Source organism: Rhineura floridana, chromosome 21 (genome assembly GCF_030035675.1).
Source record: "Rhineura floridana isolate rRhiFlo1 chromosome 21, rRhiFlo1.hap2, whole genome shotgun sequence".
Lineage (NCBI taxonomy): Eukaryota > Metazoa > Chordata > Lepidosauria > Squamata > Rhineuridae > Rhineura > Rhineura floridana.
Window position 1 is genome coordinate 19,419,204 of NC_084500.1, and position 15,854 is coordinate 19,435,057.

At 47.2% G+C, this 15,854-nt stretch overlaps 1 protein-coding gene across 2 annotated transcripts in view; it reads left to right on the forward strand.

Moving 5' to 3' along the window:
* The first annotated feature begins 1,296 nt into the window (after positions 1-1,296).
* The window catches only part of FLOT2 (flotillin 2), a 35,768-nt gene continuing 21,210 nt past the window's right edge, over positions 1,297-15,854 (forward strand). The window contains exons 1-2 of one of the 2 annotated variants that reach the window (XM_061604588.1): positions 1,297-1,461; positions 14,734-14,815. In XM_061604588.1, the coding sequence (XP_061460572.1) occupies positions 1,413-1,461; positions 14,734-14,815 (131 nt within the window). In that variant the 5' untranslated portion in view covers positions 1,297-1,412. The remainder of the gene's footprint in view (positions 1,462-14,733; positions 14,816-15,854) is intronic. The other variant, XM_061604587.1, reaches the window with a different exon arrangement.

Below are 15,854 nucleotides of genomic sequence, written 5' to 3' on the forward strand. Positions count from 1 at the left end.
TATTCCGACAGGCTTTTGAGATAGAAGGTGTTTAGGATTGGGCTTTACAAGGCTTGTTTTATTGTTTTATATTATAATTTGTATTATTTTAAATTGTTTTTTAGTATTTTAAGTGCCTGTTTCATGGTTTTAAGGTTGCATATAGTTTAATTGTACCTTAATTGTATATTTTTGTATGTTTTTAACTACATGTAGTTTTATTTGTAAGCCGCCCTGAGTTCGTCTGGAAAAAGGGCGGGGTAAAAATAAAGATTCATTCATTCATACATCATTCCTATTTATTTGAGGATCTTCAGTTTACTGCTCAGTATAAGCACAAGCTTGTGTGATTTCAGATATTCCAAACTTATGCAGGAGTACAGCCTGGTGTTAGACAGGATTTTGTGACAGCACAGCTTGCTCTGAAGCTAATTAGCTAAGATTATTGACTGAACTGATAATGGTGAAATCTTGGTTTTTATGTGTTACAGGTTGTAGTGTTCATTTCACATTTCCTAACTGTTGCTAAGAAAACCTCTCTGTCACAATATTGCTTTTCATTTACTGATTGTGTATTTTTATTGCTTTTGTAAGCTGCCCTGAGGGCGGGATATATATCCTCTAAATAAATAAATATGTTAAAAGTGTTGGAGTCTAGGCGTTTAAGGCTGAAAATGTAAGTTTTAAAAACAAGATTCCTCACATCCTCCCCCAGTTTTTGGTGGTAATTGCGAGGCACAAAAACAAAAAAACTGGGCAATGCAACTATTAACATGCTTAATTTGCATAATTAGCAAATAATTTGCATAACATGCCAATTAGCCTGCCTGGATTTCTGGAACTGGCCTATGGCAACCCCACATTGACACCAATGGAGCTTCCTTCTGAGGAGAGTGTGTTGGATTGCAGCCCTAATTCCTCTTGCCAAATGGGAAGGCCAAACATTTTGCAACAGGAATTAGGTATCCCAGTATTAAAAGATGTTACGTAGTAGCGAGAGAGGCTGCTGATACGCCTTAACCAGGCCGCTATCAGTAACAATAGTAACCATGTTACGCAAGGGCTTCACGGCCTGAGGGTCACAGCCACACGAGCTGCGTTCCCAAAGGGCTGAAGAGGACGGGCGGCCTTTTCGCTTTGCTTTGCCTTCCTCCCCTCACACCTTTTCCGCCCCTCGTCAGCCCAAGATGGCGACCCTCCCTTTTTTCCCGCTCTTTCCTTCGCCCCGCCCACACTCTTTCCCCTCCCCTTTCACGCTCCCCCTTCCCGGCTCTGACGCGCTTCCTATGGGCGGGGCGGGCGGGGCTGGGGCGGTGCCGAAGCGCCCGACCCGTTAATCCGGATCGAGCGCCGCTGTCGCTGGGGAGCGCGCGAGGGGCAAGCGGGGCAAGCGGCGCGCGGGGCTGGGCCGTGGCCTGGCTGGCGGAGGAGCCATGGGCAACTGCCACACGGTGGGGCCCAACGAGGCGCTCGTCGTCTCAGGTAAGGAGGGCGGCTCGCTTCCCTCAAGGGGGCACCGCGGGCGCAGGCTGAGCATCCCCCCGGTTTGCCTCTCGCCTTCTTCGCCTTCCTATTGGATAACGTGCTTCGCCGCGAAGGCGCCTGGGGGCTTCCTCTCCATTTTCCCTCTCACCCTCCCCTGTTGTAGGGCTGTTTCTCCTCCTCTCCTTTATAGGGCTCTTTTTTCCCTCCCCTATGGGGGACTCTTTTGCTCCCCCATTATAAAACTCTTTCTCTCCCCCTTCCCCCATTATAGGGCTGTTTTTCTCCCCACCCATGGGGGTCTCTTTTGCTCCCCCGTTACAGGGCTATTTTTCTCCCCCTCACTCATTATAGGGCTGCTTTTGTCCCCCTCCCCTATTATAGGGCTTCTTTCCTCTCCCATGGAGGTCTCTTTTTCTCCCCTGTTATAGGGCTTCTTTCCTCCTTCCTCCCGTTATAGGGGTATTCTTTTCTCCCCCACCCCCATTATAAGGGTCTTTTTTCCTTCTTGGTTTGACTGAGTCCTGAAAAGGGAGGACTTTACAGCCACTTCCTCTGACCTCTCTGTGGACTCAGTGGGTGAATGTGTTGGCTTTGCTTCATTCATAGTAGTATTTCTGTGCTGCCCTCTTGCAAAAATATCAGGACGGGGCGGGATGCCCTGTGTGTATGGACTGTATGTATGCGGTTACACACCTACAGATATTTATCTTATTTGCACACATCCATACGACTTGCACAGAGACCTCTCTCACACATGTGTTTACATACATATAAACTGCACACGCAGAGGTCTCTTACATAGACAATGAACACACACGTCTCACACATGCATATATATTGTAGATACATCTCTCTTGCACACATACATACATATATTGTGCGCACCCAGAGATTCCTCTTATGTATTGAACGCACATCTCCACACACATTTCTCTCTTACGTACATATGCATCCTTATATATATTGCACACATAGAGAGATACCTCTCTGTCATTTATTTGTTTCGTTATTAAAGGCATTTATATAAACACACATATGTTACATGCGCAGATATTGACAGAGAAACATGACACACACAGATGTCACATATTTTATACACATATATATCTTATATGTCACACACATACATACAGAGATCTCACACACACACAAACATATATGCACACAGATCTATGCATACTGTTTTTGGCTTTCATATACCACCCAGCCAACAGTGTCCCTATATGTCATGTAAAAACAAAAAACAGAGAGCCTTGTTTGTGGCATCTTAAAGGCCGACAGATTTTATTATGGCATCAGACTCTTAGTTGGTTTTGCTGCAACAAATTGGCACAGCTACCCTTCTGGAAACTATACATGCACACACATTCCCCACCCCTCCCTCTGTGTCTCTTTTTAAAGTGCTCCTTTAGAGACTTGGAAATTACTGTTAGTAATAATATTAACCCAAACAAACCTTGTACCGCGCTTGGCTCCGTAAACTTCTTGTTTGTGGAAAATGACAATCTAACCCAAGGGAACTGGCCCTTGGGCTGAGCACTGGCTGTTTGGCATTCAGTTACGCATTCATCCCCTGGCCCTCCTAGCACAAATGGCAAAATAAGGAGTTGCTCCCCGCAAGTGGTGGTGTGTACACACAGAAGCGTGTAGGAAATCATGGATGTGGAGTGGCTTGGAACCTCTCTTGCTGCTGCTGCTGCTGCTGCTGCTGTTGTTGTTGTGTGCCTTTCACCAGTAGATCCCAGGGCGGGTCGCAACAATATAAGATACACTAAAAACAGTTTAAAGCAATTTACATTCATAACTAGAGACAGTCCTAAAACTAATTATTATTAATTTAAGAAAATTGTGCTGCTGTTTTGTCTGAAGCACATGAGGGGGAAAATGTTATTTTTGCTAAGTGGGGAAGGGTTATATAAAAATCTAACCTACACTGTGTGTGTCCTGAAGCCTTTTCTCTCCGAGCCAGTACTAGGAGGGGGTGCCTCTGAACGGGTTCAGAATGCAGCTACCCTTACTGTTCAGAACCTTAGCCAAATATCTGAGCTCCAGGGGGTGCATTTCCAAGGCACATTATGTAATTTGTAGCCTGACAAGTTCCTTTTGTGAAAAAGGAGATAGCAGCATGTTGTGGACTGCTGTGATTATGACTGGAGGAGGCAAATTCAGCCCTTAAAAGCTAGAGCCTGGTGTGTGTGCGCTTGTCCTCCCTTGAGAGTCTGTTCTCTGTTCTCCCTTTCTATTGCTCTCCTTCAGTGTAGCTAGCCAAAGCTACTGCAGTAGATAAAACAATGATGGTGAAGACATATTCGGTTCTAATCGCACCACACCCTCCTGTTTATCTTTCTGTTTGGTAAGGAGTTAGTCTTGAGTGGCAATGGCTTGGCTGGGAAGTAAAATATGTAAGATCAGACAAAAAAGGACAGTGTTGCTTCTTTTGACGAGGGTCCCGGGTCTGGGTTGGGGGCGCCCACGTGTTGTTGAATGTGTCTTGATGATTGGCAGTGTATGTGGTGCTGGGTTCCCACATCGTCTGTGGATCATTGCTGTGCAGGGTAGCCCTGCTACAAATACGTGAGGATCTGTCTGCTGACTCAAGCCATTGATCCACTTCATCTTGTGGCAGTGGCTCTCTGGGGTCTTCCACTGCTCTGCTGCCTGGAACGTGCAAGGCAGGTGTTCCACCACTGAATTGTAGCCCTTCCCAGGAAACATAAGAAATTGCAGTTTACTGTGTCAGACCCACATCTCTACACGGAGGAGAAGCGCCTCTCTGAGGTCCCTGGCGTGGATCTTCTCCAGTTGCTTCCCTAGAAATGCTGCCAGGGATTGAACCTGGAACCTACTGCTTGCACGGCAGATGCTCTGCCGCTGCACTATATAGCTTTTCCTTCCCTACTTCGAATTTTTAAGTGGGGAATGCCCTCACCCATTTCTGTACCTTGACTCTGGAGGACTATAAAGTATGGTATGGGAGTCCAAGCATTCAAACTGGATCTTGTATATAATCATCATCCTTACAACAGCTCTGTAAGGTAGAGCAGTGTGATTCTCCCCATATCGTAGATGTGGGGGCTGAGAGTAGAGCGGCTTGCCTAAAGCCTGCCTCGTTGGTTTGCTGGGCTATTAGCCTGATCCAGAAGGCTCTTCATACTCTTATGAGTTCATGACTCAGAGCCTTCCCTCATTTCACATATGTCTACAAAGCTTCATCTTTCCGCTAGTAGCCGCTTAATGTAGGAAATCTAGGCTGGATGAATACCAATTTAATTCTGTGCCGTATCGGTATGTCCTTCTTAACCCTTTTGTGTGTCTGGGTGGAGAGTGAGACGGAAGATGCCATAACTCAGAGCACCTGGTTTGCACGCAGAAGGTTCCAGGTACAATCCCCAGCATCTCCTGGTAGGGCTGAAACCCTGAAGACCATCGGTCAGTCAGTGTAGACAATACTGTACTGAGCTAAATAACCATGAGGACTAACATCTTGATTCATTTTTAGGGTCAGAGCACCTGGTTTGAATGCAGAAGGCCCCAGGTTCAATCCCCGGGCCCTCCAATTAAAGATGCAGGTAGCAGGTGATGGTGAAGAATTTTTCCTGAGGCCCTGGACAGCTGCTATTGGTCAGATTGGGTGATGGTGTGCTAGATGGGCCACTAGTCTGACCCCGGTGTAAGGCACGCGTGTGGTGGTGGTGGGTGCGGTAATGAGATCTAATTTGAACTAAAAGGGGCCAGGCAATGCAATATGGTGCGTATGTTACCGCCCTCGAACCCACTCCCAGTCATTGTTGATGCTCCTTTAAGCCCTGAGAAAATTACATGGCTGCTTCAGCCCATGCAAGATGGGCTAGCAGGTGTGTCGGAAGCCGGCTCTGTAGCCGCCAGCAGACTTGATTAGCGTGCCTGAAGGGGAAGGATCCTCCTTCCAGTAATACAGGCAGAAGAATAAAAAGGCAGTTGACTGCATTTGAGGGGAGACCCCCAAACTGAGAGACAGAAGGCAGGAAGAGTGTGGAGACATTGCAAGAGAAGGAGGCTGGGAGAAAGGAAGCCAGCAGACCAGGATATAGGGGGGAGCTGGTGGGAAGCTTTACCTTAGACGGGGTGGGACAGAAGCCGCAGGGGGGGGTTGGTAAGGAAGGTCCAGAGGCCAAGAAACCTCCGGTGATGGGCTTCTGGGAGTGGAGCCAGGAATTCCACAGGGCAGGAAAGCGAGACTAAGGAAGGCCAACGGTGGGTAAAGGGGAGTGCTACTGGGGGTGGAGGAAGTGACCCCTGGGACTGACCAAGGAGGTGGGCCCTGACAAGGTGATTTCTAGCACAGGGCCAAACAAATCATCTCATTTTAATTTGTACCAATGTGCCAGTATACTTCTGCATTGCTACAGCCCTGAAGAGGAGTGGTTAGAGTGATTAATCCTGAGTTTTTCTCTCACCACCGCCATCACCCTCAATCTTGTGGCTGCCAGGCTATGTTCACAAGCTGTTGCCAGCCTGCCCTGGATAAAGTGGGGAGGGAAGGGTTCATTGAGGGTCTGAGGTCTATCTGGGTGGCGTTTCCCGTCTGCTGTTTGATTGCTCTTTGTTAGCCCTGCGGGGTTGGTAGATGGATGCGGGGTGTGTTTCAGAGCATCGGGAGATCTGAAGTCTTGTCAGCACAAAGCTTAATTTGACCCCCAGTTCTTCCCGGAACCTGCTTTCACACATACGGAGGACGTGAAGCCATCAGTGTGCCTCAGGCATTTGCAGAGTGAATTTCTCATCAATGCTGAGTAGCCTACCTCTCCATATCTTGTGTATCAGAGGTTTGTGGCTTCCTGCCAAGCCAGGGCCCCAGCGCCTCCTCTTGATCAAATTAACTCCCATCAGCCCCGGCATAAATCAGCCATGCTGATGGCAGTTTTAGTCCAAAACATTTGGAGCTGGTGAAGGCTGATTTCTGTTGCTCAGGAGCACAGCTGTATATTTTTTGCATGCAGAACTTGTATCTGCGATGAGGGGCAGTTCTGAAATTTAAGTACAGTAGGGCCCCGCTTACCGGCGTTCGGTTTTGCGGCGTTCACAGAGTATGGGTTGTGGTTCCCCTCCAAAACAGGATTGGAAACCCACTTCAAACCATTTTTGAACATAACTGACACACTTTTTAAAATGTGCGTAAATAACAAAACCTCTCTTTGGTAAGTAGTTAAATTACTTACCCAAGGCGCCTTACATATGGTTCCCAGGTGGTCTCTCATCTATGCACTGACCAGACCTGACCCTGCTTAGCTTCAGCAAGGAGCTGGTCTCATGTGCCTTGAGACCAGAGCCTGGGACCTTGTATCTGCCAAGAAAAAACAAGCAGAGGGACTCTGCCCACCTGAGACTGGGAGTTGTGGCAACATCCTGGCAGGATTGGGCTTCAACTGAGACCCTCTTCCTAATCCTCAGTCCATCTGTGGTGGGAAGCCTTGCAGAGGATTGTTCAGCTCTCCTTGGTGTCTGTGTGTTCTGCAGTGTCTTCAGAAGCTTGCGGGGAATTTCACGCTCCAGACAGGCCAGGATAGCTTGGCTGGCAGGCTGCATTTGGCGTAGCCCATCAGAAGCCATTCAGCTGGCTATGCTTGCTTTGTTAGTCTTAGAATATCTCTGCTGGCAACTTAGAAGACTGTTTGCCAAAAGCCCTGGCTAGCCCTCAAGTTGGCATGCCAGCTAGCCGTTTCCCTGAGAACGCAGTCTGAGCACTGCCTTGTCTTACTGAGCTGTCTAAACAAGATTAGGTGATGGGCCCAGCCTGCTTAGCTTCTGTGCGCAGCAGAGATTCCCATTAGCCTGTAAGGACAGGCGGTTGTGTAATGGCCTGTCTCTGGAGAGGCATGTCCAACAGTTGCTATCTTTTTGGGAATCTTAGGATTCCTTTGCCGAAGGGTTAGCCAGCAGGAAGGGAGGAGCAGCCTCTGTTTGTGTGTCTGCTCGTATGTGCTGCCTTGCCTTGTCCTTGTAACTGTTTGCAGTTATGTTGGGAGAGCCCTCTGGGCAGCCTTCATAGCTGAGAAAAGACGTCAGCTCTGTTTCCGCTCCCCTTTGCTTTTCAGGCTGTGGATAATTAGAGAAGTATTTCTCACCCAGAAGATAAGAGAAGACGTGCCTTGCTTGCTGGATCAGCCCAAGGGTTCTATTTTGGCTCCAGGCACAGCACACGCCTCTGGGAAATCACAAGCAGAGGATCCTACTTTCTTGCTTGGCCCCAGATTCACCACCACGGCTAGTTTGTATGAGCTGGTTAACTACTAAGTCTGGTCTAAACCATATTGTCAGACTCACTGCCTGAGACCCTGGAGAGCCACTACCAGTCAGTGCAGACACTACTGAGCTAGATGGAGCAGTGCTCTGACTCTCTTTAAGGCGGCTTCCTAGGGTTCTGTGACCCTGTCTGAGAAGAGTTTTTAAAACTGCATTTCACCGTAAGGCCATAGGAAGCTGCCTTGTATGATTCAGGCCGTTGATCCGTCTAGCTCAGTGTCTGGTAGCGGCTCTCCGGCAGGGAGTCTTATCCCCGTCTTTCTTGGAGGAGCCTTTGGGGATTGGCCCTTCTGTGTATAAAGCAGCTGCTCCCCCACCCCCACCCCCGTTAAAGCCAACCCACATAGATGCTCGTTAAGGTGTTTATCATGAGGCACTTGCAGGGAGAGTTTCACATCAGGCAACCTTTGTATATAATGCCACTTAATCATTAATGTTTTGAAGCAGTGTTCATAAAAGTAGCCCATACAGAGAATCAGACTATAAAAATACATCATCAGACATAAATCTGAACTCTTCCTGAACATGTATGTGTTTGTTGTGCACCCAAAGTTCAACAGGGTGGGCACTGCCTGTCTAATTGCATTTGGGAGGGAGTTCCAGAGGCTTGGGACCACAGCACTGAATGCAGGGCTTCCAGTTATCATGAGCGATGCATCGGAGCCGTGGGGGACTGCTAACAACGACTCCCCCGAAGAGCCCAGTGGCTGGGCCAGGACAGAAGGGATCAGGCGGTTGTAAATTAAGACAGGGACTTTCAACCTGGCCCAGTTGCCTATGGGCAGCCAGCGCAACCGTTTAAGCAGCGATCGCTTTGTGCTGGTGTTAGTCTGTTCCTGTCAATAGTGTAGTTGACAGCCCTTGATTTAGTCGTCGAGGCACCTGCCACTGGCCCTTGCCAGCGTATTTACAAGAATACCGTGGGAAGGAAGCAAGTTAGTTGACTTTTTGTGGATGTGGGCCGTGCCATGCTTGTGCGAGGCCTTTTTTTACATTAGAGACCTAAGACTGGCTTTACGCAAAGAGCAGAAAAGAGAGGGAGCGGGACAGTCTCTCTCTGCCTCAGTCCTGCCATGCCCTTTCTGCGCTCCAAAATGGCACAGTAAAAAAAGGGGTCATCTGCTCCTTGGGGGTGCCTTGGTCCAAGAGCTTTTTTTCCCCCTTGCTCCTTTGCAAGAGCCCTGGCCTTATAGACAGGGCTGCGAGCATTAGCAAAAGCCCCAGGCCGGGACGCTGCCTGCCTTGCCATCTCCCGTATTCCGCCCCCACATCAGCCTGCTGGCTGCGAGTCCTTTTGCATCATCTGAGCAAACCTGATTACGCGGCCAGCAGGGACCTCCGTGAGGCACCATGCAGGAGGAAAAACAGCAGCGGGCGTGGCTGCCTCCTGGCCTTATTGCAGGCCACTCCGTCTTTTCTCTTCCTCCCTCCCGCCAAAGTGGCATCACTATTAGCTACACCCCCACCCTCCTTTTTTCCCCAAGCCGGATTTTCTGATCTGGGATGGAGGTGAAGCCAACTCCCCTGAATCTTGCCCACTTTCTCCTTCTGCATGACCCCTTCCTCTTCCATTGCTGCTATTGGGACAAAGCTCCGTCCTGCAGAACTGCATTTGGCTGTGGAACTTTTGCGGTACTGGGAAAAGGCCCTGCAGTTTCTCAGTCCATTAGCAGCTGCAAATCTATAGAGTGGTGGTTATAGAGCTCCACAGGGAGCTGCAAATCTATAGAGTGGTGGTTATCGAAGGGACTCCCCATAACATAGGAAGCTTCCTTCTGCTAGGTTAGACTATTAGTCCATCCATCTCACTATTGTCCACACTGACTGGCAGCAGCTCTCCAGGATCTCAGGCAGGGGGTCTCTCTCAGCCCTATCTGGAGATGATGTTGGGGATTGAACCTGGGGCCTTCAGTACTCAAAGCAGGTGATTTGCTTCTGAATTACAGAGGCACAGTGGAGTTTCTGATCTTCTCTCACAAGGTGTTCAGAAAGTTCCATGTCTGGGTTTCTGGGTTCTTCAGTCCCTGAGAACAGACAGGAGACTTGCAGTGAAGTCACTGGTTCTTCCAAGCCCCTTGTGTTGCCATGGCAGAGGGCAGTGGCGGCGTTCAGGCTGCATGGCTCCTGTTAAAAGTACCCAGGTGTCTCCTCTTTCTCCCACGGGTGCTTCTGGGCTGACTCTTCTGGGATAATTGAATACGCCTCCATCTCTGCGGTGCTCCCTGTTTAGGGTGTGTTATTCTAAACAGCTCTTCAGGGCAGTGTTAAACAAGATCTTTCATTCCTTTTTTCATCTGAACACTGACTGCAATAAGCAGGCACAACAAAATGGCAAGTGCACGCTTAACTCCAAAATCTGAATCGTTGGGTAGATTTGATTCACAGAAATATTAGCCTCAAACAGAGATGGTGCAGGTTTGAGATAAACATGAGAGTGGACTTCCGGGAAGGGTGACTTCGCTTGTGCCTGCTTTTGAGACAGGCTCCCGCCTCAAAAGAAGCTTATTCAGATATAAATCAGTCAGAACATTTTTTTTTTGACTGATGAAATTTCTCCCGGGCAGGGAGAAATGTAGAGATCAACCTCAAAAGCCTGTTTTTGTTGGGAGGACTGGATTTCATTAATTTATGAGAAAAGGTCCAGCCAGCAATGCCGGACGGACTTCCGAACAAGCTCTATCTGATTAATGCGATACGTTTATCTTTTCTTCAAAGAGAAAACGGACTAACAGGCAAGCACCCTTCTTTCTATTATTTTTTTTACTTGGTTTAAATTGTTGCAGCAAAAAGATTTGTCAAATGAATCAGCTTCAAAGAACTTCTGGGTGAGCTATAACTCTTCTCTGTTATTCACGAAATTAACAGCTTATCTCGGTTTCTATTGCAAAAAGCTGTCCTGGAAGTGCATTCTAAAGATATAAACAGAAGAGGGATTTCTATTCCGAGGAACATTATATTGTCTGGGACTATTCTCTTTTTGGTCTATTTTATTTTGACGAATCTGCTTCTTCACGACGCCACTAACTGTTTTGATGCTGGGAACTAAATTTGTTTTGTGTTCTTGAACATAGAGAGATAAGGCAGGCTGCTCTGTTTATACTGTGATGTCATCAAGCCTGGAATATTAACCCAACTGTTGTTGAAATAAGAAGTGGTTCTTCTTTATTTTTGTTTTGTTTTGTTTTCGTGGTTTTAAAAATGGCAATCAAGAAAGTGGCTGAGAATCTGGAAGTAATTATGTTTCAGAAAATAATGGATGAGATTGAGATAACGAAACAAACCCTGCGACAGGGCAGTAAGGAGCTGAAAATTGAACTGAGCAAAATGACGCAGGCGCTTAAAGAAATAGGGGATCCTGTGAGAGAGGAGAATGAGATCAGAGATGAGAAAAGAAAAAATAAAGGGAAGATACAAGCCCTGGAGATTGGAACAAATGTGGAATTGGAAAAAGATCTGGAGTTTATGGATATTAGAAATAAAATCTACTGTTTGGAATTTAACGTTATCTCTGAAGAAATTAATGAAGATATTAGAGATAAAGTTATCAATGGCTTGGATAATCTTCTGGACTGGAATGACGTGATGGAGCTTGATATAGAGAAAATCTATGGAATTAACTGCAGCCATGTGACAATGGAAAAACTCTCAAGAGATGAGCCAGTGCATTTTGTAAAAAAGAACACAGATATGACTTTACAACAATATTTCAGCAACTTATTCAGAATTGATGGCAAGAAAATATTTGGGATAGAGGAAATTCCCATCAGACTCTTATTATATGACTATGGCTATGACAGCAAGATTATTATGGAATACTGATAATGGAAGATTGGACACTGAAATTACTGGACTTAACAGGACTATTGAAGATGGAAGATGGAATTAATATGGATAATGGAATAATGGCTATTGAAATTATTGGACCTAACAGATTTTGATGAGATGGATTAATCAATATGTTTATTTGGACTATGGTTATGACAATAAGATTATTATTATTATTATTAACGAGATGGATTAATCGACATGTTTATTTGGAGAAAAATTGATAGATATATTTCTTAAAGAATTGAAACCTCTCTTTGACTTTTTGTGGAAAGAATAAAGTAATGTTTATGAGATTTGATGATTAATTAAGATAACTACTGGAGGAAAGTGATTTTATAATATAATTTAAGAGACAGGATTGTTATATATTGTAGACCTACAACTGATTTGATATGTGACAAATGGGAAGTCAACATTTTATTTTTTTGTTTAATCATTTTTGTTTTGTTTTGTTTTTTGTCTTTGAATGTTTTATGATTTTGTTTTGTATGTTTTATGAAAATTTGAATAAAAATTATTGTAAAAAAAAAAGAGAGATAAACATGAGAGTGGAAAAGGGTGGCGGGGGGGGGAATATTAGGCCCTTTGATTGGAAAAGGCATATCTTAAGAGCTCCTGCTGTGCTTGGCAGGTATCTGAAAGTTAGCTAGGGAGCTGAATGCCTTGCAGCCCTCCTCTGGCCCTCCACTGGGACTGTTGGGAGCAACCGGCTGAGGACAGTGCGCTGCAAGACTACAGTTGCCACACGCTGCACTTGAGAAAGTTACAGGCATGGATCACGCACAGAGAAATGGAAGCGGCTGCACTTGCCAGAGAGCTTCTGAATGGCCCTGCACCAAATCAGTCATAGGTAATCTCTTGGCTCCCTCTCAGCTGAGGGGAGAATGCGATCTTGATCTTATCTCAGCTGTATGGCCCCAGGAGGAAGCTGCCTTGGATCTGAAGTGGAGGGAGGGGGGCTTTGTGTTATGACAGGCCTCCCTTCCTGTGTCCTGCCTGTAAAAGGGAGAGATAATCAAGTTGCATTCAGCAACTTCTGAACAAGCACAGCTAACCAAGCTGAGGGGTGACGTCTCGCTGGGCCTTTGTGCTCAAGGTGCAGGGCTGTGAGACTGTGCCATAGTGGTGTGCCTCCCACTGTCAAGGCTGGGGCCCAGTGAGAAATCTTTCCGGCATGCTCATGTTTCAGAGATTAGCCCCCCCCCCCCCCCGGAAAGGTCATGGCCAAATTCATGAGCACACTCCAGACTTGTGCAGTTGCATTGGTTGCGGGCAGAACTTACTGCCTGCTGCAGAATTCAGCATTCCGAGATTCTGCGCTTTTAAAAAAAATAATAGAAAGTAAGTTTCTAGTCCTTATTATGGGTGCCAAAACAATGAAAAAATGAAGGGCAACTGGAGTGTGTGCACATACGCAATTCAGCACCTCAGGTATCCACAGCTAGCAGAAGCAGAATAAATTGAGCAGGGGGTTGGACTCGATGGCTTTGCAGGCCCCTTCCAACTCTACTATTCTATGATTCTATGAAATGGCTCAAAATAAAGAAATGTGTGAATTGCCTTAATTTTTTAATTATTATTACAAGAGAGGCCTGCAACAAAGTGTTGCACTATGGGGCATTTTTGTTCAGTGCCCTCCTCCAGCATACTCCATTCCATCCCTCCCCTCTCTTCCATCAGTTTTCCATTTTTTCTTGCTCCTTTGCAAGAACCAGACATTCTGTGCAGTCGTTATTGGGTTATTTTGGGGCTCCCCCCTCCTCTTTTAGGTCCCCCCCCCAAAAAAAATCATTTTGTAGTCTGCAAGCCTTAGGACTCCCTTGAGCCTGCTGATAATCCCTTCTTGTGCATGGCAGTTTTATCTTTTAACCTTTATGTGATGACAAAGATGGCTGAGGGTGGCTAAATCCAAAAGGGATTGGGAGGAGCTCCCTCTTCGGACTGAGTGAATGGACAGTAAAATGGTGAATGCGGTGCGGCGTAAGCAAGTGTAAAGTGATGCACATTGGTGTGTTTAGTTGGTGGTTGTGGTTTTTGCACATTCTTATTATCATTATTATTTTGATGTATTGTTGTTGTTGTTGTTGTTATGTGCCTCCAAGTCGACTACGACTTTTGGCGACCCTATGAATCAGCGACCTCCAAGAGCATCTGTCATGAACCACCCTGTTCAGATCTTGTAAGTTCAGGTCTGTGGCTTCCTTTACGGAATCCATCCATCTCTTGTTTGGCCTTCTTCTTTTTCTACTCCCTTCTGTTTTCTCATCTTCCAGCACTATCTCGTATTGCATTTTGGATACTCTGTTCATAGGGATTTCGTGGTAAGAGGTATTCAGAGGTGGTTTACCATTGCCTTCCTCTTGAGTTTGGATGCATCTTAGCCTGGTGTCTCAGCTTTGACCATTCCGCCTTGGGTGCCCCTGCTAGGAGTCTAGCCTGTTGCTCTAGACTCCTGGCGGCATTGCTCTCAGCTTCTTCAACACACTCAAACCCCCTCACCACGTTAAGGTGTGCATCCTAAAGGGGGTGTATTGCACACCCTTTGCCAGAAGGTCCCAGGGCGGGCCACAATAATTTGAAATACAATTTGAAATACAATTTGAAAAACAGTTTAAAACAAATTGCAATCACAAGGGCAGGGCGAGTCCTAAAAATATACATCTCAAGAGTCAAAGGGCAGGGTAAAAGAGGTGTGTCTTCAGCATATGGTAAAAACCATTTAGTGAAGGCATCAGATGCACCTCTGTGGGGAGGGAGTTCTGCCACAGAGCATGCCCTCCCCTCGAGCTTCTGAAGGCGCTGGAAGTAGAGGGGGGCCACCTCTGCTGCTGCTAATACCCGAGAGGGTCTGTAGGGAAGGAGGGGTTGGTTTGTTTACAAAGCATAAGCTCCTTACAGTCTGGAAAACAGAGGGAGAGGAGACGGAAGAAAAGGGGACCGGAGGCAGGGTTTCCACTGGCGAAAGGGTGCTGATGATTGCAGCTCAGGGTGTGTTGTAGTTATGATGCTCATACTGTTGCTTTTAGTGTTTTATGTCTTTGACAGATGCCCTGGAAACATACCCCCTTGGAAGGGTGGGAATCTAATAAATGTTTATAAAGGTAATAAAATGCTGCCGTTGCAACTGGGCCACTTCACGCTGTCTTGCTCCCTCCGCAGGTGGCTGCTCTGGGTCAGACGAGAAGCAGTATGTCTACGGAGGCTGGGCTTGGGCCTGGTGGTGCATTTCGGACATACAGAGGTAAGGAGGGGAGCCCCCTAACAAAGCGGGGGGGGCAGGGAGACGGCCGCCTTGTGTCAAAGCCAGGCTAGATGTGGCTGTGGTGATCATGTGTTGCTTTTCATGTGTTCCTGTATGTGATGGGAAAAGGAGCACGGGGAAGCCTCCCTCTTCCCAAGGCTGCCTTCCCCTTACGCGAGTGACTCCAGGGCCGGCCTGAGGCAAAAGACAGGGGCGATGCTCTCTTGGCTGAAGCTGACTGGGCTACATCAGGACAGCATCTTCCACCCCCACTGAAGGCAGCTGGGGGGGGGAGAAGCAGGGGTAGGTCACACACAAACACACCCCTGCATCCGCCTCCTGATGCAGCCTCCTCATTCTGCCTAACAGTGGGGCCGGGTCTGGTCTTGGACCCAGGAACAGTGAAAAGCACCTGGAGCGACTTATGGCCCCATCTGCACTCTGCATTTAAAGCAGTATTGTACCACTTTAAACGGCACTGGCTTCCCCCAAAGAATCCTGGGAAGTGGGGTTTGTGATAGGCTCCAAGAGTTGTTAGGAGACCTCTTTTTCCCCTCACAGAGGTACAGTTCCAGAGTGGTTTAGCCATCAATCCCTCTTCCCAGGGAACCCTGGGAATTGCACCTCTGTAAGGGAAATAGAGGTCTCCTGGCCAGGATTCCTTGGGAGAAGCCATGACCATTTGAAGTGACATGATAGTGCTTTAAATGTATGATACAGATGGGGCCTAACTGTAGGGAGACACGCTTTGGGTGGGGTGAGGGGCGATTGGGCACCCTTGCCCCCGAGTTCTCTTTTTGCTGTTAAGAGGAGATCCATGCAGCCTATCTTTTGCTGTGAACATGGGGGAGCGATGGCCCTGTTGCACTGTGGCTTCTCCTGTTCCAGGGTGGTGTGATCTTAACAGTACGAGGGGTGGGTGGGACACTTCTTGGAATGTGGGTCCTGGACCGTGTATAGAGGCAAAGGTGTCCAAGGCAGGGCCTCTGTCTCTTGTCAGGGATGGGAAAGGGAATGTCTTTCACGTACACACGTGTTC